Source organism: Octopus bimaculoides, chromosome 1, assembly GCF_046866305.1.
Source record: "Octopus bimaculoides isolate indiv1 chromosome 1, ASM4686630v1, whole genome shotgun sequence".
In the NCBI taxonomy this organism is placed as follows: Eukaryota; Metazoa; Mollusca; class Cephalopoda; order Octopoda; family Octopodidae; genus Octopus; species Octopus bimaculoides.
This window is the reverse complement of record NC_142928.1, coordinates 99986398-100002392: the sequence shown is the minus strand read 5'-3', so window position 1 is coordinate 100002392 and position 15995 is coordinate 99986398. Positions and strand designations below refer to the sequence as shown.

At 39.3% G+C, this 15995-nt stretch overlaps 1 protein-coding gene across 2 annotated transcripts in view; it reads left to right on the top strand.

Annotated features, from left to right (window-relative positions):
* LOC106879277 (lon protease homolog 2, peroxisomal) overlaps nt 1-15421 on the top strand; it is a 38338-nt gene extending 22917 nt beyond the window's left edge. For both annotated transcript variants that reach the window (XM_052968590.2, XM_052968595.2), the window contains exons 13-17: nt 672-982; nt 6341-6553; nt 11079-11276; nt 13066-13176; nt 14727-15421. In XM_052968590.2, coding sequence (XP_052824550.1) covers nt 672-982; nt 6341-6553; nt 11079-11276; nt 13066-13176; nt 14727-14840 — 947 coding nt within the window. In that variant the 3' untranslated portion in view covers nt 14841-15421. The remainder of the gene's footprint in view (nt 1-671; nt 983-6340; nt 6554-11078; nt 11277-13065; nt 13177-14726) is intronic.
* Nucleotides 15422-15995: the final 574 nt, after the last annotated feature.

Here is a 15995-nt window from a genome sequence, read left to right as displayed (position 1 = left end):
GCAGCATTTTGATACTTGGTGTGAATCATCATGATACAGGTGACCCTTTTCCAGTATTCAGATGGCTTAAGATGGTGAGCTGGCAGAATTGTTACTGCATTGGGCAAAATGCTTAGCAGCATTTCATTTGTCTTTATGTTCTGAGTTCAAATTTCGCTAAGGTCGTCTTTGCCTTTCATCCTTTTGGGATCGATAAAATAAGTATCAGTTGAGCACTGAGGTAATGTAATCAACTTATACCCTTCCCTCAAATTGCTGGCCTTGTGCTAAAATTTGAAACCAATATTCAAATGGCTTCCAGTCCTCCATGTTAGCTCACTTTTTCTGAACTACAACTTTATGCTCTGCAATACCATTGATTGTTCAACAGTACATCAAGCTGTACCTGAATAAGGGAGACCAAAAAATCATCAAATTTAGTCTGAACATCCTGTATGTATGTGTGTATATGTGTTTGTGCCCAACCACCCTTAATCATTGTTGGTTTGTTTACGTCTTCATGACCTTGTAGTTTGGCATCTAAATGACTAAATAGCTAAAAGAAAGAAAAAGAAAAAAGGATTCACTCTTGATCTGAGAGGAACAGCAAAAATCATAGCATTTCATTCTCTTCGTTCTCTGGACTAGCTTATAAAAAAATATGTAATATAATGTCTTTTTTCTTTTTCTAGTTTCACAGTACACCCGAGAGGCAGGAGTGAGAAATCTGGAACGAACAATTGCAGCCGTGTGCCGTGCTGTGGCTGTTCAGGTGGCTGAAACTTATTCACCCAGTCTACCATTGAAGCAAGAAGACGATTCAAAACCAACCAGCACAACAGATGCAGAGGAAGAGAATGTGAAAACTACAACTGCAGGCACAACAGACGTTAGTTCTATCGGTGACAACTTGGAGACTGCTGTCACTGAGTTATCTCCCATGGCTCACCCTCCTGACACGCCTATTGTTATTGATGAAACTGCCCTAGAGGATATACTTGGAGTAAGACGTTTGGTTCTTTCTCTCAGTCAAATCTCATAAACCACCACCATTACCACTACTACTACTATCACCACTACTTCTGTTATCTTCATCACAACCATTCCATTATCATTAAGGCAGTGAGCTGGTTGATTCGTTAGCACACTGTGCAAAATGCTTAGCAGTATGTTGTTCATCTTTATGTTCTGACTTCAAAGTCGACTTTGCCTTTCATCCTTTCAGGGTCGATAAAAAAGCACCAATTGAATCTTGGGGTGAAATTAATCGATTTAACCCATCCTCTGAACTTGCTGGCCGTGTGCCAAAATCTGAAATCGATATTACTATAACCACTCTTCATGATGTTTGGCCAAAATTTCTTGATGAATTATGCCTGCATCTTTGTTTTGATTCCCTGTCATCATGTTACTTACTATATTACTGTGTCTGTCCATGTGTGTACATGTACACCCATGTTATTATACGATAAGGTGATGCAGTATCTTTAAAAACTACATCTGTAATCCAGTTTCATTCCCACTTTTAAATGACATCACTCATGTCACTAATACTCCAAGAAAAGACTTGGACATTGCAACCTCCTACTCTGTTTTTTTCCTGAAAGATGTTATGCTTATGCAAAAAAAAAACAAAACAAAAAGAGAACCCAGTTAATACTCAGCAGATTAAAGTTTTTCAGGTACACGACACTGCTTTTCCTCTTCCCAGGCTACAGGCCCACACCCCCAACACCCATACTGTTAGGATTGGCACTCTCAACGTCGGCACGCTGAAAGGTAGATCTGGTGAAATTGTTGAGATGCTTGAACGGAGATGCGTAGATATGTGCTGCATCCAGGAAGTAAGATGGAGAGGAGGTTCTGCAAGGTTCCTCACAGGCAAAGAACACAGGTACAAGATTTTCTGGGCAGGGAACACTGACGGGGTCGGGGGCGTAGGAATACTTCTAGCGGAGAAATGGGTGGATAAGGTAATCGAGGTCGTTAGAGTAAGTGACAGAGTACTTAAGATCAGACTAGTGCTTCATCATAGATTAGCTACTGTCATCTCAGCCTATGCACCTCAACCTGGGCTACCAGATGGTCTGAAAGACCAATTCTATGACACCCTCTTGCAAACTACCTCGTCGACGAGTGACAGGGACCTTCTCTTTGTGGCTGGAGACTTCAACGGTCATGTCGGACGTCGTGCTGGGGGCTTCCATGGCATACATGGAGGCTATGGCTTCGGTTCCCGCAACGAGGAGGGAACCAGACTGCTGGAGTTCTGTGATGCAACCAATCTTATGGTCTGCAATACCAACTTCAGGAAACCTGCCAGTCACCTAGTCACCTACCGCTCCGGCAGACACTCTAGCCAAATCGACTACATCCTCGCCAGAAATAGGGAAAGAGGGCGGCTTATAAATGCCAAAACCTACCCTGGCGAAGAATGTACCCCACAACATAGATTAGTAGTTAGCGACTTTGGGATCAAGGCAAAATGGGTGCCCAGAATTAGACAGGCTTGGAGAAGAAGGGTGTGGAAGCTTAAAGACCCTGCAAACGGACAGAGACTTAGAGACAAGTTACTTGAAGCATTTAACGAAATAGAAGGGGATATAGCATCATACAACGTGGAAGACAATTGGAGATTTCTGCGGGACAACCTGTTGAAAGCCACCGACCAGATTTGTGGGTGGTGTAAGGTCCCCTCCCAACCCAGAGTAACGTGGTGGTGGAACAAGGAGGTAGACAGGGCTATTAGACAAAAGAAACAAGCTTGGAAGGACTGGAAGAACGGTGGTAGCAGGGAATTGTACCAATGTGCCAGAAGGGAGGCTAGGCGACAGGTTTATTTAGCCAGAGGGGAAGCAGATAAGGAAAGATTTGCCAATGTTCTGCGCCGTGAGGACCAAAGACTCGAGGTATTTCGGGTTGCAAGACAGTGTAGGAGAGAGAATAGTGATGTTGTAGGAGAGAAATGTGTTCGCATGGATGATGGTACGCTTGCATTAAATGAGGATGCAAAGAAAGAGGTCTGGAGATGCCACTACGATAGATTGCTTAATAAAGAGAATGAATGGGAGAAAGAGAGCCTGCCTTATGTCGACCCAATAGAGGGACCAGCTATCCGAGTTGATAGTACCAGGGTAGATAAAGCAATTAAGAGTATGAAGACCGGGAAAGCCCCCGGCCCATCAGGAATCACTGCAGAGATGCTCAAAATATCTGGCAGTGTTGGCTATAGCCTAGTCACCCGTATTACGAACCAGGTGATACACGAAGGAGTCATACCCTATGACTGGTGTAGCAGCATCATAGTCAACTGCTACAAAGGTAAAGGGGACGCTTTAGATACAAATAATTACAGAGGCATCAAGCTGTTAGATCAGGTTATGAAAGTTACAGAGAGGGTCATAGCCCAACTAATTAGGGAGCGAATCAATTTAGATGAGATGCAGTTTGGGTTCGTGCCAGGTAAAAGCACTACTGATGCCTTATTTCTAGTGAGACAGTTGCAAGAGAAATACCTAGCCAAGGATAAACCTCTGTACCTGGCTTTCGTTGACATGGAGAAAGCCTTTGACAGGGTCCCCCGATCCCTTATCTGGTGGTCAATGAGGAAACTTGGGATAGAAGAATGGCTAGTGAGAGCTGTGCGAGCCATGTACAGAGATGCGGCCAGTAAGGTGAGGGTTGGAAATGAGTACAGCAATGAATTCCGGGTAGAGGTAGGGGTCCACCAAGGTTCCGTCCTCAGCCCCCTATTATTTACCATAGTCCTCCAGGCAATCACAGAGGAGTTCAAGACAGGTTGCCCCTGGGAGCTCCTCTATGCTGATGACCTTGCCCTAATTGCGGAGTCACTATCAGAACTAGAGGAGAAGTTTCAGGTGTGGAAGCAAGGTCTAGAATTGAAGGGCCTTAGAGTCAACCTAGCTAAAACCAAAATCCTAATAAGTAGGAAGGTAGATAAAACACAAACCCCTTCAGGTAGATGGCCCTGCTCAGTATGTAGAAAAGGAGTAGGTAGTAACTCTATAAGATGTACCCGGTGCAAGCTATGGACACATAAGAGGTGCAGCAACATCAAAGGCAGGTTAACTAGCAAGTTAGTTTTTGTTTGTGGCAGATGTTCAGGTGCAATAAAGACTGCAAACAAACAGGAAACAACTTCTATCTCATTCCAGGGTGAAAAACTAGAGGTAGTCGATAGCTTCCGCTATCTGGGCGACCAAGTTAGTAGTGGGGGTGGGTGCGCTGAAAGTGTAGCTGCTAGAATAAGAATAGCCTGGGCAAAGTTTAGAGAGCTCTTACCCCTGCTGGCGACAAAGGGACTCTCACTCAGAGTAAAAGGCAGACTGTATGACGCATGCGTACGAACAACCATGCTACATGGCAGTGAAACATGGGCTGTAACTGCTGAGGACATACGTAAGCTCGCAAGGAATGAAGCCAGTATGCTCCGTTGGATGTGTAATGTCAATGTGAATACCCGTCAGAGTGTAAGTATCTTGAGAGAAAAGCTGAACATTAGAAGCATCAGTTGTGGCGTGCAAGAGAGACGATTGCGCTGGTATGGACATGTGGTGAGAATGGAGGAGGATAGCTGCGTGAAAAAGTGCCACACCCTAACAGTTGAGGGAACCCGTGGAAGAGGTAGGCCCAGGAAGACCTGGGCTGAGGTGGTGAGGCAAGACCTTCGTACATTGGGCCTCACCGAGGCGATGACTACGGACCGAGACCTTTGGAAATGGGCTGTGCGTGAGAAGACCCGGCAAGCCAAGTAAGATCGTTGCCAGTGCCCCTGGACTGGTTCTTGTGCGGGTGGCACATGAGATGCACCATTTTGAGCGTGGCCGTTGCCAGTACCGCCTGACTGGCTCCTGTAGGATTTTCGAGCGAGATCGTTGCCAGTGCCCCTGGACTGGCTTGTGCGGGTGGCACATAAAAGACACCATTTCGAGCGTGGCCGTTTTCGTGCGGGTGACACGTAAAAGCACCCACTACACTCTCTGAGTGGTTGGCGTTAGGAAGGGCATCCAGCTGTAGAAACTCTGCCAAATCAGACTGGAGCCTGGTGTTGCCATCCGGTTTCACCAGTCCTCAGTCAAATCGTCCAACCCATGCTAGCATGGAAAGCGGACGTTAAATGATGATGATGATGATAGGATTCTGCAGTAGTGACTGTTGTATGGTCTTTAATTGGGTACTGTAATCCTGAATTCAATTTCTATTACAATTCAGCATTGGTCTCATGTTTTTTTCTCTTTTACATGTCTTAGGAGAGGCGATAGAGCAATGTCTATGATTCTTTTCAGGGTCACTAAGATTAGGGGGAGTTATTCTTGTACCAGAGATATGCCCTGAATGCTTTCAGTAGATTGTACTCTATTAAAGGCATCTAAAGGTCAGTTGGTAGTGTTGAGTTAGCAGATTAAGTCTAATGCCTAAAAACAAGAACAATCCCTTCAACAGGCTTCTGCATAATTTTCATTTATCTCATTTTACATGCAGGGTTTTGATTAACCCAAAGCTATAGTTAAAGACATTTGACCCAAGGTGTTATGCAATGGGAGTGAATCTGAAATCGTGTGGTTGCAAAATAAACTTCTTAACCACAAAGCCATATATTTCTTTCTTGAAAAACATCTCAAATCCTCCTCTTCTTATGCCCCATCTTCTTACGCACCACTATCATTATCATCTTCATCATGTGGATTGTGGTATTGGTAGATTCTGAACTAAATGCTTTACAGCATTCGAATATATTGCACTACATTCTGAGTTCAAACCCTACTGAGTTTGTTAAACATATGCTAGTGGCTAATCAATTGTCATTACTGATTGCTGAAATATTTGGCCTTATACCAACATAAACTGTTATTCTCTCATGGATTAAGTAGAGACTGAGTAATTGGATGATGTAATGATTTTAGTACAGGTAATATGCTTAATAGCTAATAAATAGTTTGACAAGACATGAGTGTGGAGAAAAGTTATGTGTCTCAATAGGAGTGAAGATTGTATAAAGTTAAGGAGGACATCTAAAAGTTGAGTTAATGTGTTTCTTTGGAAGAAAGTGATTGGTAGATTGATTTTAGTTATAGACAACAGTATTGCTATGAAATTGAGGCATAGGGATAAAGCTAGGGCAAGTATGGTCCTGATTAGTGGTGAGTAAAGGAAATGGATATCCTGGAAGAAAGAAGAGACTTGTGTGATGGCTGGAATTTTGTATTATATTGGTTTTACTGTCATCACTCCATCAGACAAGGAAATAGTTTGTAGAGAAGACTTGGGAATTGAAATTGTTTATTTTATATTTTGTGTTTTTTAGGAATTGAAAATTAATGACAGTTGATTTTATTTGTAGCCACCCATGTATTACAATGAAATGTCTGAGCGTTTGGCCCAACCTGGAGTAGCTGTTGGTCTGGCCTGGACTGAGAATGGAGGGCAAATTATGTTTGTAGAAGCTCTAAGTATGGCTGGAGAAGGTCAGCTCACTTTGACTGGACAGCTTGGTGATATAATGAAGGAGTCAGCCACACTGGCCCTTAACTGGGTGAGGAGTCATGCTAAAAAGGTAATCATTATCAATACAGGGGTTAAGAAAATCAATTTGTTTTCTAGTCTCATACTGTATCTTGAGGTTGTAACTTTTTATAAACCACATAATAGTTATGTGGAAAGGAGTAGTTTTTTGAAATTGTGTTCTCTCTTCTAAACCATTTTTGCTTTTTAATCCTCCAGGACCAATAAAGTATATATTTACTTTCTACAAATTTGTGGTTATGTGCCAATGTGAGAAATTAGTATTAACCACCAATTTATCTGCTTCTGCTACAAGATATACAAATGTTAGTGCATCTTTAAAAGAATAGATACAAATAACCACTGTGTAAAATAAAATCTGTGTTTAGTTTATAATGAAGATTTCATAGGGGTATTAGTATTTGTGATTAGTTTATAAGACTGGTCTCTTTCTCTCTCTCTCTCTCCCTCCCTCTCTCTCTCTCTCTCTCTCTCTCTCTCTCCCTCTCTCTCTCCCTCTCTCTCTCTCTCTCTCTCTCTCTCTCTCTCTCTCTCTCTCTCTCTCTCTCTCTGTACATCCACACAAACACATACATCATTTGAAAACATATCAGATTAGTCATTGACATGACCAACTATGAACAGTGTACCTAATGTATGTTCGTTTGCTATGATTTCAAATACTATGTAGAAATTAGAGAGGAAAGACAAAGAAAAGAATCAATAGTATGGAAGAGAAAATCAGTTTTGAATCACTAATGAGGTTTCTTAATTGAGCTGTAAGCTGGAAGGTAACAAGTACCTATATAACTATGACTGGAAAACTTCTCATACCTTTTATTTGATATTGCCCTTATGATATTGAAAGTTTATCTAATCAAGGACCACTTTCATTAACAAGACTTTCAGTCAGAAATTATGCGACCCAGGATTTCATAGATTATGTGGTCCATCCCAAGTGTGTGGTGCAGTAAAATAAACTTTTGACAGAAAGTACAAGTAACACCTGACTGAAGATAAGCTAGCACATGTCAAGATTACTCACTCAGGGCTGATACTGGCAAAACACACTGAAATCATGTAGTACACATATACTAGTACCAGTTAAAGTACTCACTGTAAACTCTGATCATGAAATAAATATCTGCTTATCACTATAAATAGCTCAGATCAATAAAAACAGTACCCACTTTCCTGATCTTTGCAATCATTTCATCAATGATATGATCATTCATCAATTTCTATAATGAATTAATTGACCAGTTCAAAAGATTTGTACATGATTCAGAAGGATGATAGTATCTCTTTCTTTTTGCAGAAATTTACATTTTGAATGGTCAAAATAAGTCAAATTGAGTGTTGGTGTTATACAACTTACTTAATACTTACAGAACATGTTATTAGGGACTGTGTCATATAAAACCATAATGCTCTTGTACTCAATGTTGGCTAGATTGTTGTACAGAATGCCCAAAGTTATTTAACTCTGGAAATTGTTTAGCTTCAGGCCATTGATTGAATGGATCCCTACTGTGACCACCTGTTGTTTTTAGTGGTATATAAGATCACATCACTTGATGAGTCCTTTCTTTAATTAAGTTGGTAGGGTGTTATTTAAGAGAGATTTTGCTGCTGTTTCTGTTAAGATGAGTTGACAATAAAGACTTTATTGAGCTGAACTCTGGAAATACCAGAAGTTGAGAGAGATGTCAGTATGTTTCGATTAATAATTTTTTTAAAAAACAGTCAACACTAAACTAAAAAGAAAACAAACCATACTGAATATATATATATATATATATATATATATATATATATATATATATATATATATATATATTATAATATAATATAATATAAATGATATGTAAATATATGCATATATACATACATATGTACATACCTACATATATATGTATATATACATGCATATATGGGTACAGGACATTAGAAAAATGTGGACAGAATGAGAAATGAGAATATAAAAAACAAAAACATAGAAAACGAACTTCTTTTCGAACAACGAAAAAAGCAACAAACAGAGAAACAAGACATGCAACATAAAGAACATTCCTTTCATCAGTTGTCCCCTGTTTTATCTACTTTGCGTTTTGAAGGTAAAGACAAAACATGACTTCGTTAAAACAGTCCTTCCCTCAAAGCAGATTAAATAAAATTTGGAATTTTTTGTGGAGGGCGAAAGTGGTAGATACACATGGGCGCTAATACAAGCTATTGAAGAATTGTTTAACACTCTATCTTAAAATATAAGTGTGTGTGTATATATATATATATACACACACACACACACACACACACACAAGAATAATATAACACAAAGATGGAGGATATCAGGCTTTAATAGATCACATTTGTTTCTGCACCACACCAACTTTTTGAGTTACTGAGTTTATATTCATGCACCATTATAGAAGGTCATTCTTTATAATTACTCTATAGTTGAATACTCAATATTCAGTAAAATCCAACAAGAATTGATTGTCTTCCACCCGATGAAGTGTCCAGACACAACTGTTGCTCAAAAGTATTCAGCGATATAGTAATTATAAAGAATGACTGTCTATAATGGTATATAGATATAAACTCAGTGACTTAAAGCTGGTGTGCAATGCAGAAACAAATACTGTGATCTACTTTTAAAGCCTGATATCCTTCATCCTTGTGTTATGTTATTTTTGTATTAATCTTGTGCAAAGAGGAGTTGGGGAGTTTCGCATGTGCATGCAGCCCCAGGATGTACCCTACAGTAGGATAACATGTAACCAAATAACAATATAAGAGCTCTTAAATGCATGTTACAAGGTTTTTACCTGAATTATACTATATATATGTATATAGATAGATAAATGTACTTGTCAGGCAAATGGTTTGATCTGAGGCCATATGGAACTGTGTCAAAGACAAGGTTGCAGTCAGGGCTACAAAAAATTTGCATTTAATGATAAATTCTTAAGTGAACCTAACAGTTTTTGTGTATTTTTGAATGGCTAGTGTTTTCCACATGGTAATTGCACTTTGTATGTATGTATGTATATGTATATATATATTGGGTCATCCCATAAATAATGTGGTTTTTTTATACTTCTTTTATTTTTCAAAATTAAGATAAAGTTCTTTTTAAATCTAAAATATACTCTCCTTCGTTTTCTACAATGCTCTTTCATCTATCTAGTAGACTTGCAAGGCCCTTCTTCCAAAATTCACTTGTCCATGATGAAAAATGCTCCTCCAGTACTGTTCTGACCTTGTCTACAAAATTCATATTTTTTCCATCCAAATGATTTTGAAGACTGCATAATAAATGATAATCAGATGGGGCAATGTCTGGCAAATATGGTGGGTGGGGCATCGTTTCCCATTCAAACTGCTCCAGCCTTTGGAATGTGATCCTTGCTGTATGTGGCTGAGCAATATCCTGATGGAAAAACATCTTTTGTCTTGAAACTAAAGATAGTTATTTTTTTTCTAGTGCTGACTTAAGCCGCTCAAGCTGCTCACAGTAGATCTTTGTTATCATTTGGTTTGGGTTTAAAAGTTCAAAGTGGACTAAACCTTTCATATCCTATCAAACAGATAACAACACCTTATGTGGGTAAAGACCTTCTTTAGCCTGGTGTTTCTCTTTTCCCTACCCACTGTTTTAGGCACTTGAGATTTTTTTTGAGAACCTATTTCTCATCTCCAGTCACTATTTGGTCCAAAAAAGGTTAATTTGTGAGATGTGACAACAAAAAAGAGCACACATTCACTCCTTGCATGTGATTAGACATGGAAAGTTTGTGAGGAAACCATTGACCCAATTTGCTGACTTTTTTGATGGCTCACAGGTATCGATGAATGGTTGAATGACCAAATCTAAGCTTCTCTGCTAGTTCCTCAACAGTTACGATGAGATTTTGTTCCACCAGGGTTTGCAGGACATCCTTGTCAAGCTCTACAGATCTTCCAGGATGAGGCTTGTCTTCTAGGCTGTAGTTTCCGGCTTCGAAATTTCTGGATCTTCTGTTGACACTGGCTTATGCTTATTGTCTGATCCCCAGATGCTGCATTAATGTTCCTCGCACTTTCTGTTGTGTTGTTGCCTTTATTGAACACATAAAGCAAAATATGCCAAATATGCTCCTTTGTCACTTCCATTAAAGCTTGGAAAAAATAACTGTTAAAATCGAACTGCACTCTTCAAAACTCGCTCTAAGAATAAGTACAAGGTAAATTATTAGCTACTTTTGCAGCAAGTTGATGCAGGTAGTTTATCCTGTTCTCCTCTGACTTTTAGTTCATGCAACTGAAAATATCTCACTATTTATGGGATGACCCAATATATATAATATAATTTTCTTTCCCATTATTTGGGGCAAGTCAATCTCATGCTACTCTGAGTTTCACCTGAAGATCCTGTGTATCTATAGGTGAAACTCAGCTTAGAAGAGACTGACTTAACCAAAATAAATATATTACTAAACTTTACCATGGTATTGAATCCTCTTTTTTTCTGACAGTTAACTCTAAACACACATATATTGAATGTTGATGCATTATTTTATGCTTTATTGTAGCTTGGTTTGGAAACTTTCTCTGTGGATCGGAAAAACATAGATTTACACATTCATTTCCCGGCTGGAGCTGTTGGTAAAGATGGACCCTCTGCTGGAGTTACCGTAGTCTGCGTCTTGGTGTCTTTGTTCAGTGGGCATGCTGTTCGTTCTGATACAGCTATGACAGGGGAGATAACTCTGAGAGGCCTCGTGCTGCCGGTGAGACGGCTTTTTGTTTTTATTATAACGTGATAATACATTTACTGCCGAATTAAAATTTATGAGAAAAAAAAAGAACTACTTTAGAAAAAGACATTGTTATGCATACGTACGCACGCACGCACGCACACACACACACACAAATCATTTTATGCTTGTTATTTCATGTAAATGTTAACAGATGATTCAGTAACATTGGTGGCATAGATTGTTTTGGATCAGATTTCTACAGATGGATGAATTTGGCAAATACTAATCGCTCAGCTGTGAAATGGAAACGATATCTATATATTTTTTTTGTCTTTTGTTGTTTTTGTTTTCCTTCTTATAAATAAATCAGTGTTGTTATTGCAAAAATAACAAAGTTAGTTTTTACCTTGTCTGACTCAATCAGCCATCTTCAAAATTACAAAAAAAAGGGGAAAAAATATCCAACATCATTTGCGTCAATTCCATTCATCATCGTCATCGTTTTTCCTTTGTCTTTTTTTTTTTTTAATAAATGTGACTTCTTGAAGCAGTATTCTGCATCCAGTGCCCTTGCTAATGCCAACCTATCCAACTCATGCCAGCTTCAAAAATATGTAAAAATAATAAAGGAAATGATGATGTAAGTAGCTTGCTTACCAACTACATGGTTCCGGGTTCAGTCCCACTGCGTGGTACCTTGGGCAAGTGTCTTCTACTATAGCCTCGGGCCGACCAAAGCCTTGTGAATGGATTTGGTAGATGGAAACTGAAAGCCTATCGTATATATGTCCCCCCCAACATCGCTTGACAACCGATGCTTGTGTGTTTACGTCCCTGTAACTTAGCGGTTCGGCAAAAGAGACCGATAGAATAAGTACTAGGCATCCAAAGAATAAGTCCTGGGGTTGATTTGCTTGACTAAAGGCGATGCTCCAGCATGGCCACAGTCAAATGACTGAAACAAGTAAAAGAGAAAATAGTTGTGTGTGTGTTTATATGTATGTATATATGCTCATAAGTCTATCTATCTATATATATATGTATGAAGGCACATGGCCTAGTGTTTAGGGCAGTTGTACTTACAACTGCAAGATCATGGGTTTGATTTCCTCTTGAGAAAAACACATCATTTCTTGTTGCTCCAGTTCACTCAGCTGTTAATGGCTAACCCTGTGTTCCATCCAGGGGGAATGTTGGCTTGCCCACCTAGCCAGCAGGGTGGCATTATTTGAAAGTAACAACAGTGCAAGGAAGCACATTTTGACCAGCAGTAACATTATACGATAGTCTGATCAATAATAGTGATATATATATATATATATGTAGGTGCAGGAATGGCTGTGTGATAAGTTTACTTCCCAACCACATGTTTATTATTCTTGACTTTAATGACTTGGTTTACCCTGCCAGAATATAAATTTCCTATCACCATTACTTTTGGAATTTCTAAACATAATTTCTCCATTTCTGATGAAGCAGCAGGTAGAAAAAAGATGTGAGATAGTTATTAAAGACTAGTACTGGCCAAATATTTTTATTTTGTAATAGCTTCTTATTATGAAACAAGTACTTTACATTGGTAGTTGAATCACTGTGTAGTATGTAACCTTGTTGTTTTAGCCCAAGGTCAGCTCTGATGGAGCAGAGTCTTGATCAAAAGTTTTCTAACCATGACCATCCCATCTTTTGTATACCAGAGACTACATTATCCAATTTAAGTGAGACTTCAATGCTGTTTCTCTGGTTGAAGATTATCTAGCATATGTTGCTCTCAGATTATTTACCATGATACCTCTAATCTCTCCTTGTTGCATTTCAGGTTGGTGGCATCAAAGAGAAAGTCTTGGCTGCCCATCGAGCAGGAATACGACGGATAATTATGCCTAAGAAAAATGAGAAAGACTTACATGAGATCCCGGTAAATGTAAAAGTAAGTTGTGAGCAGAGGCTCACTAGAGTGGGTGCTTCTGTTATATTATGTCTCTTGTTTAAGTGTTCATTCATCATCATCATCTTCATCCTGTCTGTTTTCCATGCCAGTATAGGTTGGATGTTTTGACCAGAGCTGGAAAGCAGGTGAGCTGCACCAGTTTCTGAATTGGCTTCATTTCTACAGCTTATTTCCCATTCCTAATGCCAACCACTTTACAGTGTGCGCTGGGTGCTTTTAATGTGGCATCAGTACCATGTAAGAGCACAAGTGCTTTTACATGGTGCATAGTGCTGACATGAGTGCTTTTTATGTAACACCAGTGTAGGGCTCTTGCAGGTCAATCCTCTTCATCAGCGGGAGTGGAATTAACACTTCTGTTGTGGAAGAGAGGTCTTCTTGAGTACAGCAAGGTGCCAGATATCTCAGTCCTTTATCATCCTCTCTTCCCTATCCTTAGCTTCACTTATTAAACCACTTTTTTCTCATTCTATTCCTACTGTCTATATCTATCTCACAATAAATCCTGCTTTCTTTCCTAACTTGTAGCAACAAAAACCATGTTCTCTCATCACTCATATTGTGCCTTTCATGCTCCTCTCTTCTTTTTGACGCACCACTAACCACTATCTGTGAGCCTTTCTTCCCAAACAGAATGGCAACCTTCTGTAATATCTTCCCCCACTCATATTTTTCCTGAAGTTATTGACTTACAAAGCTTCTGACTATCAACCACATCAAACATCACCAGATTGTGAGTGCCTGCAAGTGTCATAGCTGCTATACTTTCTTCCAGTCTAAAGATATCATGCTCCTATATCTGCTCATCCCATGTGACCACTTTCATTAAACATTAGACACTCTCATTAAACATTAGACACTCTCATTAAACATTAAGGATATCACCACCACCATAATCTATTTGGTGCCACATAAAAGTGCCAGTGCCATGTAAAAGCACCCAGTACACTCTGTAAAGTGGTTGGCATTAGGAAGGGCATCCAGTCCTAGAGACTATGTCAAAACAGACAAATGGAGCCCAGGCAGCCCTTGAGCTGGTCAACTCCTGTCCAACTATCTAACTTATATCAGCATGGAGAACAGACATTAAAAGATGATGATACTGTACATGCATGACATCTCAACATTTCCACACAAAGTACTTAACTATTTTATGTTAACAATATCATCATAAGTTTGATGCACTATAAGGAAAGTCCCATTGATTGATGGGCTAGTAATGGTCACCAATTAGCATGAATTTGATTGGAAGTAAAAATAGAAAAGCTGTATATTTGTGTATCAAGAGATGTAATAAAGACTATCACTTCAAGAATATTCCTTTTGTCCTACTCTAAAACCATCATCATCACTGCAGGACCACCCTACCAGCTACTACTGTTACTATTCAGCTGCAACACAGTTACCACCACCACCACCAACAACAACAACAACAACAGCAACAAAACCATACTAATGCCATCAACACCATTCATAATATCGCATCTACCACCACAACTTCTACATTTTTATTCATTTCTTACTTTCAGAACCAGCTGTCCTTCATCCTTGCTCAGAATGTCACAGATGTTCTCAATGCTGCTTTTGATGATGACTTTCCAAAACTGACCATTCCATTCTTACAAGTTCAAAGTAAACTTTAAAAAATTCTGGACAACACAATTTGTAAAAAGAAAAAAAAAAACTGACCAAATTTATTGGGAGAGGACAAAATATTAAATATGTTTTGTATTTTAATATTATTGGTATATTGGTATTATCACTAACAATAGTGAACTGAGCTGGAAAGATGTATATTATTTAGCTTGGTACCACACTGTTCTGAGTTCAAATTTTATTAAGGTTGTCTTTACCTTTCATCCTCCCAGGCCAAATGAATTAAATACTGGTATTTATTACACAGAAGTTGATTCAAACAAATAAACTGCTCCCCTTCAAATGTGTCATCTTGGGCCAATATAACATATTATCACTATTTTGGATAGTGGTAAATGAGAGAGTTTGTAGAGATCCAAACAAAATGCCTTACAGCATTTAATTATATTTCTTTAAAGTCACTCTGAACCCCTCTGTGTTTACCTTTCATTCTTCCATGGTCGATAAAGTAAGCACCAGTCAAGTGCTGGGTCTATTTGATCAACTACACCCCTCCACTACATATTTATGGCCTTGAGCCAACGTTTGGTATTTTGCTGATAATACATTTTTGTGGTTATTTGATATACATCAGTCTTGTTTTAATCTCTCTGACTGCTTCATAGCTGTTTTCTTATCCTTGCATGAGTTTTGATGGGATTTTCTATTTATTTATTATTACATGCATTGAAGTGGAGGCGCAATGGCCCAGTGGTTAGGGCAGCGGACTCGCGGTCATAGGATCGCGGTTTCGATTCCCAGACCGGGCGTTGTGAGTGTTTATTGAGCGAAAACACCTAAAAGCTCCACGAGGCTCTGGCAGGGGATGGTGGCGAACCCTGCTGTACTCTTTGACCACAACTTTCTCTCACTCTTACTTCCTGTTTCTGTTGTGCCTGTAATTCAAAGGGTCAGCCTTGTCACACTCTGTGTCACGCTGAATCTCCCTGAGAACTACGTTAAGGGTACACGTGTCTGTGGAGTGCTCAGCCACTTGCACGTTAATTTTATGAGCAGGCTGTTCTGTTGATTGGATCAACTGGAACACTCGACGTCGTAAGCGACGGAGTGCCAACAACAACAACATGCATTGAAAGTAGATGAAATGGGAAATAGCAGTGGCGAAATAAAGATAAAGATTTTGCAGGTTGGAGGTGTAGGGG